Source organism: Eucyclogobius newberryi, unplaced genomic scaffold (assembly GCF_026437365.1).
Source record: "Eucyclogobius newberryi isolate DKJ021-1_F unplaced genomic scaffold, fEucNew1.0.hap1 SCAF_15, whole genome shotgun sequence".
NCBI lineage: Eukaryota > Metazoa > Chordata > Actinopteri > Gobiiformes > Gobiidae > Eucyclogobius > Eucyclogobius newberryi.
Genome location: NW_027315779.1, coordinates 19597609 through 19615643, shown reverse-complemented (window position 1 = coordinate 19615643; position 18035 = coordinate 19597609). Strand labels below are relative to the sequence as shown.

General features: G+C 38.2%; 3 protein-coding genes across 6 annotated transcripts in view; 2 read left to right on the top strand and 1 right to left on the bottom strand.

Annotated features, from left to right (window-relative positions):
* Nucleotides 1-7827, top strand: part of LOC140361021 (LHFPL tetraspan subfamily member 7 protein) — a 104833-nt gene extending 97006 nt beyond the window's left edge. For all 4 annotated transcript variants that reach the window (XM_072446589.1, XM_072446588.1, XM_072446590.1 and 1 more), the window contains one exon: nt 5545-7827. In XM_072446589.1, coding sequence (XP_072302690.1) covers nt 5545-5771 — 227 coding nt within the window. In that variant the 3' untranslated portion in view covers nt 5772-7827. The remainder of the gene's footprint in view (nt 1-5544) is intronic.
* A 156-nt stretch (nt 7828-7983) lies between these two features.
* Nucleotides 7984-10465, bottom strand: spata22 (spermatogenesis associated 22). Its single transcript, XM_072446585.1, has 8 exons — nt 10419-10465; nt 10085-10143; nt 9901-10014; nt 9608-9764; nt 8743-9076; nt 8544-8670; nt 8373-8470; nt 7984-8287 (listed from the first exon to the last, which is right to left on the bottom strand). Exons 2-8 carry the CDS (start codon nt 10119-10121, stop codon nt 8096-8098), a joined length of 1059 nt encoding a protein of 352 aa, XP_072302686.1. The 5' UTR covers nt 10122-10143; nt 10419-10465; the 3' UTR covers nt 7984-8095.
* Nucleotides 10466-11571: 1106 nt separating this feature from the next.
* On the top strand, nt 11572-17713 carry stip1 (stress-induced phosphoprotein 1). The gene is made up of 14 exons (XM_072446584.1): nt 11572-11713; nt 12908-13117; nt 13226-13367; nt 15457-15598; nt 15674-15833; nt 15909-16035; nt 16118-16220; nt 16284-16404; nt 16483-16579; nt 16653-16777; nt 16850-16886; nt 16965-17068; nt 17176-17348; nt 17420-17713. The coding sequence occupies exons 1-14, from the start codon at nt 11705-11707 to the stop codon at nt 17490-17492; spliced, it is 1623 nt and encodes a 540-aa protein (XP_072302685.1). The 5' UTR covers nt 11572-11704; the 3' UTR covers nt 17493-17713.
* The last annotated feature ends 322 nt before the right edge of the window (nt 17714-18035 follow it).

Sequence of the window (18035 nt, the reverse complement as noted above, 5' to 3'; positions counted from 1 at the left end):
ACAAACGCACGTGTGTGTTGTATCAGTCCGCACGGGGGAGTGCGCATGCGCACTTCCGCCTGCGTTCTCAAATCGCCGAAAAATCGTCCATTGCGCCTTTAAGGTATTTATGGGTAACTGGCTCTTTTATTTATTTTATTTTTTTGGTCAGTTTATAAATTGGGTCCAGTCCTTCATTGTTGGTTCTTTATGCATCATGCTTTTTTTGTGATGGTCTTCTTCCCTGTCGCCAAATCTATGCTCCAAAGGTATCCATTTATTGTATCCATGACAGGAGTTCTGAGACCCAGATACATCGTTCTGAAGTCAAGTGGGATGCCAATGCCAAAAACAGTTTGCCGTGCTTTTTTTTCCTCAGTCCAATGAACAGTGTCAAAAGAACGTGATGCTGGTAGGTCACTTGACAACCACAGAATCGAGATGAACTCAAAAGGAGGACAAAACTGTAAATATATTTGTATCAAAATAAAATAAATACTCAACCTGCAGAGGGCTAGTTATACAGTGTAACACAGGTTGAGAAACACTGCGGTTGACTTGAGTATTTACAAAAATGCTGTTTAGTGCACAATACAATGTAACTGCACTGACTAACCAAACCTGATCAGTCAACACTCCAACATGTCAATTCACTTTTTTTTAAACTAAGGAATGTGTACACTTGTTTATTACTGTAATGACCTTCCCAACTCCATGTTTGTGCATCTTTACCATTGTACTGTATATATTCATTTTTGCCTCTAGATGTGAAACTGCTCAGTGCAAAAGGAATTATCATCTCCCATCACTGAACCGCCTGTAGCTAGAGGAAGAAATAGAAATACAGGCAACGCTTGGGCCGGCAAAAAGGCAATTTCCTACTAAGACCACAGCGATTATGAGCTGGCCTTTGGTATTATTCACATACATGCATACAGAATATATTGAATTGAGTTAGATTATCTGAAAAAAGCCCATTGTTGTCAAATGATGCAGGTTAGACTTTAATCTGTTTGGGGATGTTGTGCACAACTGTTTGTCTGACGACTCACATTAGGAGAAGAAAAAATGTGTATCTGAAAATATACTGTTTACTGCCTCAGGGCCCTAGCTGCAAATCAACAACTCATTTACATCACAGATCCACCTCACATCTGTTTATTAATATCTACATGAGCTTTGAAACAAAGCAGCTCACCTGGTCTGTGCATGAGAACACAGAGTAATAGGACGTGCAGGTGAGGAAGACCGTAGCATGTACAGTAAGATGTATGGCTTTGGGCTTGCATCCCTAATCAAGCAATATTTCTTAGCATATGTTCCTTGTCACTGCATTTCATCAATGACAAACATTTCTGGCAACACAAACAAATAAGTTTGGTGCTGGCAAATCAAGATTTATTGGACACATTTTGTTTTGCATATAAAGGCAACTTCGCTGTAAAACTCAACGGATCTGCTTTCTCTTTTCCAACGTATTTTGTGATTCAAGGTAACATCACTTTTTACGTATGGGTGCATCATCTGCGGGCCATTTGATGTGTCTTTGAAGTGAAAAAGAGGTAGATAATGGCCTTGTTTGGAAAGCAGCCAGATGCTGAGTTGCTTTAAGGGACAACAGGAAGCAAGAAATGACAAAAAGGGCACATATATCTACTATTACTTCTCTCAAACGTATATTTTCATGTCTACAATCGTGACTGTGGCGGACTTATCGGTAAGGTTGGATAAGTAGAGCATTAGTCCATTGTGATGTAATATATTCTCCTCGCTATTGTCTGGCTACATGGCTTGAATTTCTATTGCGTATCCCACCCTGTCCATCCTTCTGCTGACTAATGCGGAGTTAGTCATTCTAATACAAAAGTAGCAAGTTGAGCCCTGCCTCTCATCTATAAAGAGATGTAGCTGCACCATAGAGAGGGAATTAGTCATCTGGTTTGATGTGAACTCCATCTTTCAGCATTACATTTGATTCATTTATGATTACTGGGAACATGACCTAATCAACAGTAACATTGAAGTTTCTTTCCTTCCCATTCCCTTTCTAACAACAGGAAAACAGATAAAGTACTTTACATTTAGCTATAGAGAGTAAATTAAACATATTTAGTTTTGATTTTAAATGGTCACCTTATATTATATATACCGTATTTTACGGACTATAAGTTGCACCGGAGTATAAGTCACACCAGCCAAAAAATGCATTATAGAGAAGTATAGAGAAGTATGAAATACGGTTGCAAGTGTGAAAATAACAAATAATATCACATAAGTTGCTCCGGTATAAATAGTTGCTATAAGTATAAATATAAGTATAAGTCTCACCCCGGCCAAAACTAGGAAAAAAGGTGCGACTTATAGTCAGGAACATACAGGTAATAATTATATTCTGACCTGAATAATCATGATTATCGATCAACTTAATCTTGACATCCCTAGTCTTATACAAAGGTTGAGGTTTTGGTTAATGTCTATTAGCAACATAACACAGAAGGTAATGGGTGGATTTGAGGAGTTATTTCTTTCCTTCATTTGATTAGAAGGTTAAAGGTAGAAATACCTTTTGAGCTGGACAATTCCTGGGTTGAAACCTGGGAACTATCCAGAATAGAGAGTAAGGTTTGAGCTTCCAGAAGACCACCTTTGAAGCTGTTGTTACCATGGCCTACAACTGGATGAATGAGGGATGTCATAGACGGGTCATTGTCTGATTCTAGCTTTGCTCTGTATTACTGCTGCATTGCCCATTGACAGATGTTATAGCATAGTAGCTGGACATTACTATTACTTTTTGATTAAATATTATAAATATGTGATTCACACAGTGTGTAACTGTAAAGTACAGCACATGAACACAAACGAAAGTGTGAGACCTGGATCTAGTCTAAACCACACATATTGGATTTGTGACATTTTATGATATGAGATTATTTCTCCACCTGAGCCTGGGCGTCAATGCTGAAATGTGACACTTGAGTAATCATACGTTTAGTGTGTTTCTGGGTTTGAAGCGTGGTCACTGACTTCTGTGTCAAGAACCTGTGATGAAGGTGATACAGTGTCACGCATCACAGAGGTTATCTCAGACCTTCCTGCCCTGTGCACCTCTTCAATCTGCGCCTCCAGTCAGCTACAGCACCAGCCCCTCACCAGCCCCGAGAGTGAGCAGAGCCAAGACACACAAGGTTAATTGAGTTCACTTACTTAGTCACAGCATCAATGTGGCCTTTTTTCGCAGTAGATGTATTTAATTTTCCCATCTCTGCTCGTCTGACATTTCTGTCAAAAATATCTCATCTCAACTAGAAAACAAACGCATAGCTGTATCTACCATTCATTACTGCACAAAGACCCCAGCAGCCCTGAAGCAGCTTGTAAAAGTATATTTATATAACAGTTAATCGAGGTTTCTGCGTGTTCTCTTTTCAGATCAATATTTGACACTATTGGCCAAAAGTCTGTCTGGCTTTCAAGGCTGTACAAACACACTTTCACATATGTTTTAATAACTGGAGAAGAACTGTGCAAACAATCAAACATTTATTAGTTTTAAATCAATCAAGTTGCAATTTGTGAAGACAATTTGAAATATAAATTACAGGAAGTAGTGCTGGGTTCTAAAAAGGAATCCCTTAACTTATTCATTAATCATTTGATTTATATAGCACCTTTCACGACACCCAAAGCGCTTTACAATGCATTATTAATTCCACTCCACCCTCGAACTACTATTGTAGCCACAGCTGCCCTGGGGCAAACTGATAAAGCAAGGCTGCAATTGGCCCCTCCGATCATCACCATTCTTCAACTTTTAGTGAAATCATAAAAATAGTGTTAGTGTGTGAAATGTGTAGTTTTTCCTGTCATATGCACTTATGGGGTTGGACACTATAGATAGTCACACATTCACCATAGATAGTTTTGAGTCGTCATCAGATTATTTTACACATTCAAAAAGAGAAGATATGCCTAATATGAATAATTTATGTTTACAGGAACTCTTGTCCATGTCTATGGATGTAGCGAAGTCCCATACTATAAATGGAAAAAAGTTAACACTAGAAGTAGGACACATTAGCTTGCTACTTGACCTCTTTTTGTAATTCACTGTCCCGTCATCTCTGGGCCATGATGATGGTGCGGTGCACTCACATCTCCAATGTTTTAAGCTGTCAAACATCTCCCAGTCGGCTCGTTGTCTTCACGTGTGTGGAGAAAGGCCCTGACCTAGCTTCCCTCAGTATTAGATCATATAGTCTTGTAGTGGAGATGGATGCATTAGTTGATGGCTGTGTAAGAAAACGCTGGTTGATATTGTTATAAAGTGGTTGTTTGTTGTAAATGTTCTTTGTGTTGTCTGTCTTCCATCCCTAATAGCCACTGATGGGTTGATAAAGCAGATCATTAAAGTGTCATTAGCAAGAAAGCTCCGAGGCAATGGTCTCTAAACAAGACATTCTGTGGAGAGTTTTTTAGGTTTTTTCTCAGTACTTGGATTTTAGTCTGTATTTTAGTCTGTACATAAGACATTTGTTATGTTATTTTCTCTTTATATATATTATAGTAAGTAAGTATTTATATAATATGTGTTGTCCTTTTCTTGCATACTTGACATTATTTATTCCATTTTGCGTAAAAAAATATTGTATTGTTTTCTATGGCTTGCTGTTGTGGGTTTCAAAATAATCAAACAGTACCGTAAATGTTCGTTCCACCTATTGGGAAAGGAAATCTATGAGCTTCTCAGAATGACTAAGAGCAGTAATGATACCCTGCAGCAGTGCCATTAATGTCCATTCAGAACCAGACACTTAACTCACCATCGCGATCAAGTCACAAAGGCTGCAATTATGCTGGTAATTTACACAAAATATTTTATCTCCATGGGGTCCTATTATCTATGAACTCCTTCGAACACCTAAAATTAGCAAAACCTAAACAATCAAAAACATGTTGTGCAACTGTGCAAGTGATTTCTGTTTTTAGAGGTTAATATTTCAGTGTCATGATTATTAAATATATTTATTACTAATGTATTTTTCCCTAAGTGCCTCAGTTTGTATAAGTAGGCGATGCATTGATGTTTGCGACAGCTGATTGCTCTCAAAGTATGCTGTGAGAGGCTGTTTATAGAGCCAAGGAGGTTTTAAGTTGAAAGGAGTGGATGGATTTTAGGTGCTGTAAATCATCCTGCATTAGCAGATTCCATAAAGTGCAACACTTCACTTGTTCAATTGATTAAAAGCCTTGCTCTGCAATTGTCTGACTTATAAAACTATCTACTAAGTGATTTATGCTCATATAAGTCACACAAAGTAACAAATCACAAGCCGGAGAACAAATGAAGGTATGGGAGCCCTGCACAACTCTCTAAATCACAGGTTTGAATCTGAGTCATGCTCTTCTCTCTCTTAGAACTCTACTGCCCCCAAGTGGTAAGAAACCATCAAAATCAATGTTGAACGAGTGGAGACCTTATTACAAAGCAGTTATATTTACATATTCCATCACACTTCTATTTTAGTACAACATGTCTGACCAACTGCCTCCCTCTGTTCACAGTGTTCATCATGGCGTCTGGACTGCTGGTCTATCCCTTCGGCCTCAACTCCACCCTGGTCCGGTCGTTCTGCGGAGACGCTGATATCTACTACGCCGGGGAGTGCCAGATCGGCTGGGGATATATGCTGGCGATTGTCGGCGTCATGCTCACCGTTTTCTTGCCCTTTTTTGCCAAATATGCACCAAAAGAGCAGCTTTCTCCCACCCCACTGCCCACGCTGTTATAGTGCACTGAGGAGTTGTTGTTTTGTACTTTCCCAGTTCTCATTAACCTCGCCATGGAAAGACATGGACCATTATACTCAAATGTTTTGTAAGCCCCTTTAGTCATTAAAAAAAAATTGAATAATGTCTTCCCCAGGTTTAAATTAGTTTCTTTTTATTTCTTTTTAGCTTTAGGCCTACATTCAGTGTAAAATACAAAATATGTCTCTAATTATTTATAAGGTCACATTTCCAAAAGCTCTATCTTACATTCCAGTTTTGTCTCACCAACATGAAAATAAATGACCGTTAGGATTTTTATCAATGGCCATGAGGGACAAAATGAAAATGAGTGAGGTTTCAAAATCAATGCAGCAACATCCTTGGGAAATGTTCACCAGGAGAACAATGTATTGGATTGTACATAGATAGAACATGGACTTAAAAAGCAATGCGTTGAGTTCAAGGATGGAGCAAGTTGTCATCTGACATTTTAAATAGTGCTTTCACCATGTACCCAGGCGGTTAAGATGTCTGTACTTAAAGTGTAATTAATGTCAAAGAAAAGGACAATGCTCCCAGCTTTTGACCTGCCAAAAGGACATGTGGAAAGAGGAAGTGAAATGTAATAAAAGCAGTGTTGTCATTTGTTGTTCTGTCAAGCCTTCCTTTGTTAACGCTCTAAATTTGTACATTTCTGCTTGTCAAATGTAAGCAATCTTTTCCTCTTTGCAACAAAGACTAATTCAGGAAAAATCGATGCAAAAGGCAGGGAAATCATTTTTTTAAAATGTCAAAAATGCATGATGGCTTTTGTTAATGGTAGAACATTTCAATGTGATCCGACCACTTTGTGCCTTTGACATTATCAAGACAAGTGTTAAATAAGATGATCAGGTCTCCTCTTTTTCTGCTCAAAACAAACTGTGGACCCTATTGTATGGATTTTTGTTCTACTTGTTGTTGTGGTGAGGTGTCTTGTCTGTACCTGATGCAGTATGATCTCTTAACTGGAAACAATATTTTTCAGAGTGAAGATGTGTTGTTGTACCTTGTGGCAAATCGCAATGGCAAAGAAGAAGGATAAAGGAAAACGTTGGTAATCATTTTTGTGATGTTTGTTATGAGAAGAGAAATATTTTTTTTTCAATATTTTTAACCTTTGTCATAATTTTGACCGGATAACAAGAACAAAAAAAACATTTAAAATCCTTCATTCACTTTCTTTCACACTACTAGACCGCCACACCAACCACACTTATTATAAATACAAGTTATTGGACAAAATGTCTTGTTTGCTCTGTAATCTAGTGATTTCAATATAGCTGAATTTCACATGACATTCTATTGGCCGAATATTTTATGGAGATCTGGGGCAGGTAAAATATATTTTTTTATAAGATCCAATTTTCTTTTTGGTAATTTCTTATGAAAACCCCAGCTGAGATCCCATTCTAAAACCATCAAATGGTTATCTTCATTTTTGACTATACAAATTACATGTAGACCAGATAAAAACAACTTGATTATCAATAAATCCAGACATGCCTTGTCCTCATTCAACTGGGCATTGAGCCTGAGCTCCTAAATTATCACTTTTGTTTGGAATACACACAAATTAGATGAATAACTTGCATCCCTATAAATGAATCCTTAACTAAATGTGAGGCCTGTTCTTTGGTTTTGTGCTCCACTCAAACATGATCAGATGTGGCTATAATCTTTTAATAAGATGAAATGTCGGTATGTTTTCAGCATCCATTTTGTTCGAAACATTTATTTTTCAAGGACAAATGTCATTATTGTACACTGCCAATTTCATCTCTGCATATTAATGTTACTAATGAGTTAAATTATTTCCAAATAAGAGTCCCAAATGTTCTAAAAATGTATAACTTTAGACTGACAAAAGAACAGTGAAGATGTGCTGGACTGTGAATGACTGCACTGGATTTCTCCCTCTGTTTAACAGTTGTGTGTAAAGTCTCAGCACTGGTGAAAATGTTTTATTAGAGTAGAATATTGTTTTGTTTTCCATTGTGATGTTGGACTGTAAATAAATTGGATCTTGACATGTTATTCTATCTGGCCCATTTTTGCCATTGTTCTTTGCTTTTATGATCTGAAATGTTGCCCAGGTGTGAATTTTCAAATAAAATGGCTTGTAACTACAGACCATTAAACAAGTAACTGATTGTCTAAAACAAACATATTCAAGTACAAATGGGGTTTAATGTCTTATAACATACATTACATTTCCATTGTTCAGTTATGTTAACAATAACATGGTATAAACTTCTAATAACATTCTCCTGCAGTGTTGCTTTCTGTCAGGAGTTATTCATGCTTAGACTTCCCTGAAGGTCTTTACCAGCGCTCTCATTTCTGCATCACAGGCTCTGACAGTCGCTTGTGCATTCCTCAGCTCTGAAGGCAGCGCGGGCCTGATGGAAACGCACACAAGGACATTTTTGACGTGGTCGTAGTTACCGACACAACGATGGACTTGACCGCGAACGAGGCGTGGCAGCTCCTTTTCCTGTTGGCCCAGGGTCAGAGGTTACTCAATCTTACAACGTCTATTGCGCACGCTCCATGTGTTCGATGATATTATTTACACACACATTTTCATAGTAAACACATTGGACAACATCCTTTCCGTCGCGTAAGAGGAAATTCTTTGCTCCGTGCTGCCCCAATGTGACAGCAGAGTCTAAAGTGGCTGAAAAAGAACAGATATTTCATAATAGTTAAAGAGCAGTTGTTGTATGCAGAAAAAAGCTTTACACACTGACCAAATATCTCAAATAAATATGGAACTTTGTCTCTAAACTGGCTCCAGTGTCTCATCCCGTCAATAACTGCAGTAAGGATCCTCAGAGACATCTCGTTTGCTTGTTTAATCTGAAATGTTGGTTGTGCCTGTTACATAAAAACATAATAAGACCATGTACCATTAAATATACATGTAAAAACGTATGTATGATTGTTTACCTTCACTTTTGTGCCTTTTTTCTGTTCCACCACTGGAGGCTGTGGCCCGAAGCTGCTAGTAAAGTTCCAAGCTTTAGACTGCTGCTGGCCTTTGAGAGGAGTGGGCTGAGCGGCTGCTTGTGCTGGAGGAGGCTGACGGCTCGACTGTTGGGAAAACTTAAACGTCGCATTGGGACGTTTGTACGAGGGCGGCTGGCTCATCTGTGAAGACCCAGGCTGACTCGCTGGGCAACTGTGGTTGTTCCGAGAGGGTTGATATTGATTATATCCTGGGTTTACACTTGTCCCAACATCTCTTTGTCTCACTGAGTAGTTGGTTTGTTCCATTTTAGGGCTAAATAAAATTAAATCAAGGCATTATTAAACAAAAAAACAAAATCATTGTATGCTTTTTCTGGTACTTAGTATTGAACTATGGCAAGTAGATCATTATTTTACATTTAAATTCATTGTATGGCTAAAATTATCTGAAAATAGCTTAGTAATATAAACAGGTCCTTTCAAACTGATAAGCCCCACTTCTTCATAGAGACATTTGGTTGTAACAGGCAGTGGATTTTCATTTACCGTTTTTTATTTTGGCTTTATTATGGCTATGTGACATTTTAGAGCCTGACATGCAGCACTAGGTCTTCATTTTTCAACTAAGTACAGGGATGCGGGCAGGGATGTTGGGTAGGTGAGAACAGGAATCTTCTGAGCTTTACAGGATTACTATAACATACATGGATCAATCAAAATACAACTTTGACTAAGATAATGAGGAGGAACATGGTAAAAGCTCATTAAAGTCAATTTGGCCCAATGTGTCCCCTTTGATAAATAGCTAATCAATTGCATTGCAGTTTCAAAACAGGTTTCCTACCTTATGTTTCCTGCTTTGTAAGGATGAGGCAAAGGTGTGTACTGTCTCACTGCGGGAGCGGCTCTGGGCCCGGGGCCAGCGCTGGTGTAGACTTTCTGCTCTTGATGAACATTCTTTTCAAGCTCAGGTGGATGATAAAAGCCAAAGTTTCCTGTCCCTGAGCGTTGTTAAAATTGGTTAAATTGTGTCGCGTAAAGTGATTGTAGGCATAATAAGATATTTGTGATGTACTAGCGCCACCTCCTGACAAAGGTTCAGTACTGATCCTGAAAGTAGTGCTGTTTGTATAATACCTGGTGCTTTATAGGGCGCTGCAGCGTTGTACTCGTTCGAAGTGTAGGATTCATTTGTAGGAGGTGCAGATGTCAACGGGACACGAGCTCTTTTCTTTTGGTTGAAGAGAGGCACTAGTACAAAGCCAAAAAAACACAATATCAGATTAAAAACAGAACAGACGGCATTTGGTCTTTTACGCACCTGTTGGAAAGGGCATTTGGTTTTCTTGGCGTTTCATCCCCCCTTTTGATGAATAAAGTCTGAATGGAAAAAAATACTCTTGATATAACTGGAAACAATTTACAAAGGTTAAAGATAGTCAAACACATTGGTCTACGTGAACATTTAACCAGATAAATCGTCGCAGTTTCTGGGCATTACTTTGCTAGCATACTTAGCTAACATAAGCATAACTCAAACTCAAAGATAGATTCATTCATACAAAACTATCCGTTCTTTTTAATATATAACAAACTATTTATCACTCTGTTTGTGTAAAAAAGTTGAAAAGTGTTACAAGAAGAACAGTTTATACCTGAATCTCTACGAAGCCTGGCCTTTTCAGCAGAAGCTACAGCGCTGTTGATCCAAGTGCGGCACAGCCATGTGCTGTAAACACGGATCTACTCATGTAAATGAGACATTAACAATTGAATGGCTTCTGGATTAGTTTGTTTAAATTTAAGTAGTATATAGTTTAAGGCAAGACAATATAGGGAAAACTCCTTTTTTTCCCTCCACTCAATTCCCCCCCAATCTGCACCTAAAAACATTTTATTATTTCATTAACTCCACTTGCATCCACCAATATTCAGTCGGATCTAGATTACTCAAAAAACTAATTTAAACTTGCTCTATAATTTTTTTCAGATTTAAATGTGCAATTCTGGCCGTTTTACACACAAAAAGCCTTATTTATGTATGCTCATGATGAAAAACTTGTAATACAGTTTTTCACGCATTTAGGTCAAGTTTTAAATTGATTTATTTAAATTTAAGATTGTTTGCAGTGTCTCAGCTTACATAACAATAAATAAAATAAAAATAAAGAGTTTGAGGAATGGCAAAACCAGCTCAACTCAGTAGCCACTATCAGTATGTCCTTGGGCAAGGCACTTTAGGTACATACTTGTCCGATTCAGCAAAACATTTATATAAAAAAAAAAAAAAACATAATTTTACATTTGGATCAAGGTAAGCCATAATATTGATCTAAAACAGCTTAGTAGAAAGACGTCCTTGGGTATAATTAGCTTAAGCCTATCATTTTCGGTCTTGAATTTGATTGATCTAATGGAAGCATCCTGTTGTCCTCATTTTATTGACCAAAATTAGCTAAAATAAACTAAAAGTCCTTGTTATAAACTTGCATCTTTGGCATTTCACCGTGACAGCAGATTTTCATTTACATATTTTAATTTTTTTGAAAACTATGTGACATTTCTGAATGTGTTAAATATTCACAACTAAGTGCAGTCATATTGTGGGCAGGGATAGGGGGTAGGTGAAAACACACGAATAGTGGAGAAACACGATTGTAACAAGTTTTAAAAGCTCATTTAAGTTTTTTCTTCATATGTGTCCCCTTTTATTTATGAGTTTAGTTCTCTATATATACCAATATAGATATGGTACATACATAGGCAGAAACCATAATAGATCCATGGCGGAAACACATTTCGCAATCTTCTGGAAGTTTCCTGAGTGCAGCTTTAAACCTCCTCCCTGAAGCCCGAGCGCGCACACTTATTCGCCGTCCGCTTCTCTGTGGGAGGCGCTACAGCTCACAGTAGTTTCTGGAAAGAACCTCATGCATGCACCATGGAGAAAGTGAGTAGTAACGTTCATGCGCTTTGTTCATTTTAATTATGTGTATTAGATCGTCTTTCAATGTCGTTTGTACTCGCCCGTGGCGTGTTACTAGTTTAGGTGTAATCATTTCAAAGCGGGCTGCTGTTTCTACTGATACTTCATTGTACGGATCACACGGGCGCTAGTTAGCGTTTAGCCTGCTGCAATGTGTTCCTGCCTGATTAACGTCTGATGCAGCCTCCGTGGAAAATCAGTTATAATGCCTCGTGATATTCAAGGCCATAAGTCGTTTAATAACCAGTTTATGTTTTGGATAAATTGTTATCCAAAGCTAGTATGATTAGCATCTTCCTTATGACTTCCTGCCTGTGACCGTTCTTTTCAAGTGGGGTTCTTATCAAAGCAAAAGAAAGACCTTTTGTTTTAATCTAATTCATTACTACAACTTAACTTGAGTCATTTTTTTTAGCTAAGAAAAACTAGCTAGCTAACTAGCTAACGTCGCTATAATTGCACTCTCATGGACGTTTTACTTTGTCCAAAATCATATTCCCATGCGTGTACGTCAGATGACCGTGTTTATTTATATGATTTCCTCTCCACATTACACCTGCTACATTTCTGTGCTCTGCTGTAGCATTATGTCCGATAAACCCATGGATAAAAACCACATGCGATGCGGCGCTTCAGCCCGGAGGATCTTTCAAGACGCACACGGCCTTGCTGTCATGGTTACTGCTGTAAAGTGTCAAAAACTGTCGCGCTCATCCATTTTGTTTTTATATGCTGTTATTATAGCATCTAACATGTCTCTTTAAATCAGCTGCTGCCTGGCAGATCTTATTTCCTGAAGTGAGTCCAGATCGATCCAGTTTGTTGGATTCTGTAACACTGCACTGAAAATGTAGCCCTAAATGATACACCCACTGCCCATAAACCACAGTTTTGGTCATTTAATGATATAAATGTACACTGGTTGAAGTTAAATAAATGTATTTTGAATGTGTGACAACAGGATGTTAGGTTTTCTCAAAATAATATTCTGTGGTTTCACTAATTCAATTAAAGCACATACTTGAAAGTGTCAGGTCCAGCTGATGTATAACCAATTGTTAGTGGAATGTCCACTCCCCTGATGGTTAGTCTATGGGGTTCTTGTTATTGACTTGGTGACTCCTTGTGTTTTATTTATTATTTTTTTGGCTTTTGTAGGTATCATCACTGAAAGACCAGGGAAACAAGGCACTGAGTGCAGGGAATGTCGATGAAGCTGTCAAATGCTACAGTGAAGCCATAGGTCTTGATCCCTCCAACCATGTTCTCTATAGTAATCGTTCAGCTGCTTATGCCAAGAAGGGTAACTATGAGAACGCGCTCCAGGATGCCTGTCAGACCATCAAGATCAAGCCTGATTGGGGAAAAGTAAGATTTTTATTTGTTTTATTTGTATTTGATCATTAAAAAAAAATGTAATAGTTTCAGATTTTTACTATCCAATAACTTGCTTTTTTTCTTTCTTTTTAAAATCAGGGCTACTCCCGCAAAGCGGCAGCGCTAGAATTTCTTGGAAGACTAGAAGAGGCTAAAGCAACTTATCATGAGGGTATCCGACAAGAGCCAAGTAACCAGCAGCTGAAGGATGGTTTGCAGAACATCGAGGTCCGCCTTGCCGGTAACTATTAACTAGGGCATGTTTATTTATATGGAGAAAACTTGGATCAACACAATTCCAAAACTACCCAGGAAAGGTCCAACTTTCTTATTTTAGAAGTTCTATTTCAGGTCTAGGATAAGCCCACATAACATCAATAGTGTTTTTTTTTTTTTTTTTTTTTTTTTTTAATCATTGTGGTATTGAACCTTTTTAAGTTACTTTTTAATGGCAGTTGGCAGCCAATTGAAAAGGTGCATTTCTTTTTTTGGTGTTTTTATGGCAGTTGGTATCTTTAAGTGTTAATTACCACTACAGTTCTATGTTTAGACTTTCGATTTTATTCTTCTGTAATTGTTTTTTTAGAAATTGTAGTTTTTTTTGTAGAAATTGTAGTTTTACTTTTAAAGGTCCCATATCATGCAAAATCGACTGTTGCTACACGTGTGTATGCGGATGAGCCACTGCGGTTAGTTTCACGTACGTTGCATAGGAGAGCCTGCTGCGCTGTGAATCTTCGGACTTGTGTTGTGGAACTTACAACAAAGTTACATTTGAGTGCTGGCACAGACGATGGAGCGTGAGAGCAGTACATACACCGTCTCCACGCTGAGACTACGTCACGGGTTGGGCGGGGGAGCCAGATCGCTCTTCGCAAGGGTGGGGGCGAATCTCAAACCAAGCCGTTGGCTTTTCCGGGTTTGTGAGACGGGTCCAAGGTATGGGTGATATTTCATAACTATTATGTTATGGGTGTTGCACAACACTTACCAAATATACCCTTAGGGTAGACAAAACAGGAAAAATAGCATAATATGGGATCTTTAAAGTATGTGTTTTATGCTATACACTTAACAGTAGAGGGCGCTCCAGCCATTGCATGATGAGGTGTTCTATGATGGCACATGCATTCCATTCCACTTGTATGACCTCATGTGCTTTTGAAGATGAGAGTATAGGCAGAGTTGGTGGCGTACAACGAGCACGGCGTAGACTTTTTAACACCAAAGCAATGGAAGGAGTACTTTTACGGACTACGACAGAGTCTGAGGACAAAGCACTGGAAGTCAAGGCACTGGAAGAAGAACTTTTAGGACTACGACAAAGTCTAAGGAATAAAGTCTGGCGGTAATGCAACACTCGGATGTCAACCGCCATAAAACAACAACAACAACAACAACAACAACAACAACTACGGAACTTCTATAGGATACAATGACAAAGGCATCTCATGACCTCTTGGGCTTTGTCAAAGCACTGGAGGTCAAAGCACTGGAGGTCAAAGCACTGGAGGTCAAAGCACTGGAAGAACAACTTTTAGGACTACGACAAAGTCTGGGGAATAACGTCTGGCGGTAATGTGACACTCGGCTGTCGACTGCCATAAAACAATAACAACAGCAACAACAGTCTAAGGAATAAAGTCTGGCGGTAATGCAACACTCTGATGCCAACCGCCATAAAACAACAACAACAACAACTACGGAATAAAGTCTGGCGGTAATGCAACACTCGGATGCCAACCGCCATAAAACAACAACAACTACAGTAGGTGGTGGTAATGTAACACATAAAACGCAAAAAAAGATGATTTTAACACTTTAATACCAACCGCCATAAAACCCCAAAGTAGAAGAAGAGTTAGAGCGGTAAATGCACCTAAATGCACTGTAGTTGGCTGCCAGCCACCATTTTAAAAACGACAATAACCACCACCACAACAACCACTAAGCGAATCAATCCCCATCGGATCAGGTAAAAATCAGAAGAATAGGAAGAGAAAGAGGGATGCAACGTGTGTGTGCGCACAAGTTCTCATTCTCACTCATCTGAACATCATTGCTGTCCTTACCCGACACACTGCAGTGATGGCCAAGTATCCAAACATCTAAAATATCACTTTATTACAGTCCCCACTACACTAGGCGGTTTTAACACACCTTGCCTGGGACTTTAATTGGAAACTAGCTGTAACATTAATGGCACTTTTACAGAATGTGCTTTTTTTTTTTTTTTTTTTTTAAAAAGGACTGTTTAGTTTTGGATGTTTTACTGGTAGTATCAATTAATGATTAATGAAGCCTTATATATTTAATTTTTTTTCTAACAGAAAAGTCAATGATGAATCCCTTTGCCATACCAAACTTGTATGACAAATTGGAGAAGGATGCTCGGACACGAGATTTGTTGTCAGAACCAAGCTACAGAGAACTGCTTGAACAACTCCGTAATAATCCCTCCGCTCTTGGAATGTATGTATTCATATTTGTACGTCAAATATTTTCTATAATTTGTAATCTAATCCAAAACATGTTAATTTGTTTCAGGAAGCTACAAGATCCAAGAGTAATGACCACACTTTCTGTGCTGCTCAACCTGCCAGATATGGATGAAGAGGACGAACCCACCCCCCCTCCACCGCCTAAACCCAAGGAGACAAAGCCCCCTCCTCCCAAAGAGGAAGACCTTCCAGAAAATAAAAAAATTGTACACCGGCTTTCTTGTTGTGACCAATTCTGAAAAACAATAACATTTTTCTAATCATCAAAATGTGTTTTTCAGGCCTTAAAGGAAAAAGAACTGGGGAATGTTGCTTACAAGAATAAGGATTTTCAAACTGCACTGAAACATTATGATGAAGCTATGAAACATGATCCTACTAATATGACATATCTTTCTAACCAAGCAGGTAGCTGCCTGTAAATGTTTAAATTGTCCATTTTGTTAAACCTGTTTACTGTAGCACAAATTACAATTTTGTTCTGTTTTAGCTGTGTACTTTGAGATGGGAGAATTGGAAAAGTGCAGGGAAATGTGCGAAAAGGCCATTGACGTTGGCAGAGAAAACAGGGAGGACTACCGACAAATAGCCAAGTAAGTTCAATATGTAACATCAAACATTGTTGTGGACTTAATCTATATATTTTTAACTTGCAGGGCATTGGCTAGAATTGGTAACTCTTACTTCAAGCAGGAAAAGTACAAGGAAGCAGTTCAGTATTTTAATAAGAGCTTGACGGAACATCGCATTCCAGATGTCCTTAAGAAGTGTCAACAGGTGTGATCATTTATTCAAATGTATGAGACTATTTGGGTCTTGAGAAAAATGATGTGATCATTTATCTCATCCCTATAGGCAGAGAAAATCCTAAAGGAAGAAGAGAAACTTGCTTATATAAACCCTGATTTGGCTTTGGAAGAGAAAAATAAGGGCAATGAAGCCTTCCAGAAAGGTGACCTATGACTCCACTGTTGGTTCTGTATTGATTATTTTCCCATATGGTTAACATGTCTTTCTATCTTCAGGAGATTACCCTGTCGCAGTGAGGCATTACAGCGAGGCCATCAAAAGAAATCCCAATGATGCCAAACTGTTCAGTAACAGAGCAGCATGCTACACAAAGCTGGCTGAGTTTCAACTTGCCTTGAAGGTATTTTCTTAATTTATATTTTTTGCCTAAACTTTGAATATTAATTTCTCAAAGCCATAATTTTTTTTGTAGGATTGTGAAGAGTGTATCAGGCTTGAGCCAGCATTCAGTAAGTACTTATTTAATATTTTTAGGCCGATGTAGTTCTGTAGGTTGAAGTATTGATACTTGATGTATATATCTAAAGTCAAGGGATACACACGGAAAGGAGCAGCTTTGGAGGCAATGAAAGATTTCACTAAAGCAATGGATGCATACCAAAAAGCACTGGACCTTGACTCTACATCAAAAGTAAGTATGAACAAAAGGTTTAATTGACAAATCTTTTTCTGTTTTTATAAAAAACTTAAGTCCACAAATTTGGTGTTTAATGAAGCTGAATTTGATCGTATTCATAGGAGGCCACAGAAGGCATGCAGCGCTGTATGATGGGTCAGGCTGTGAGGAACGACACTCCAGAAGAAGTGAAGAAGAGGGCCATGTCTGATCCAGAGGTGCAGCAGATTATGAGTGACCCAGCCATGCGCATGATCCTCGAGCAAATGCAAAAAGACCCACAGGCTCTTAGCGAGTATGTCCATGTTCTAGATTCTCAATCTATTGCAGAAGAATACATGTGTTAATTATTTTTTTATTCTACAGTCACCTAAAGAACCCATTTATTGCTCAGAAGATTCAAAAACTTATTGATGTTGGACTGATTGCCATTCGCTGAGACAAAGCCCTCGGAAGAAGGAAAAAACGTGTGGAACAAAATCTCAAACCTCAGTTATTACATTCTCTTGCCTTTTGAAACAATGTTTGGGCTTTCTAGGGCCATACTTTTAATTGGTTTCACTGTCAATGCATTGTATCTAGATCTTGCATGTTATTTTGCTAAAATTGTTACTTAAAAAAATTGATTTTTTTTATGAATGAGCATACTGTAAACACAAACTAAATGCACATTGGTGAAAGGACAAATCCACCCGTAAGTAAACTTTATTTTTGTCTGTCGACACAAAAGTAAACTTAATTTTGCATACACTTGTTTGTATGGAAAATTACAAGCTGATATTCCAATTTGTCTTTGTTCCATTCAAGTTCTGACTAAAGTTATTCCACAATCCAATGTAACCTTGTATTTTTTGCTTTTAACTGCATGTAGTTTGAACAAGTCAAAACATCTAGTTAATTACAAAACAATTTATTTATCTTAAGCAAACCCTGAAGGTGTTTTTGGGGTTTGAGTGACAATCTTATGGTTTTTTTTTTTTTT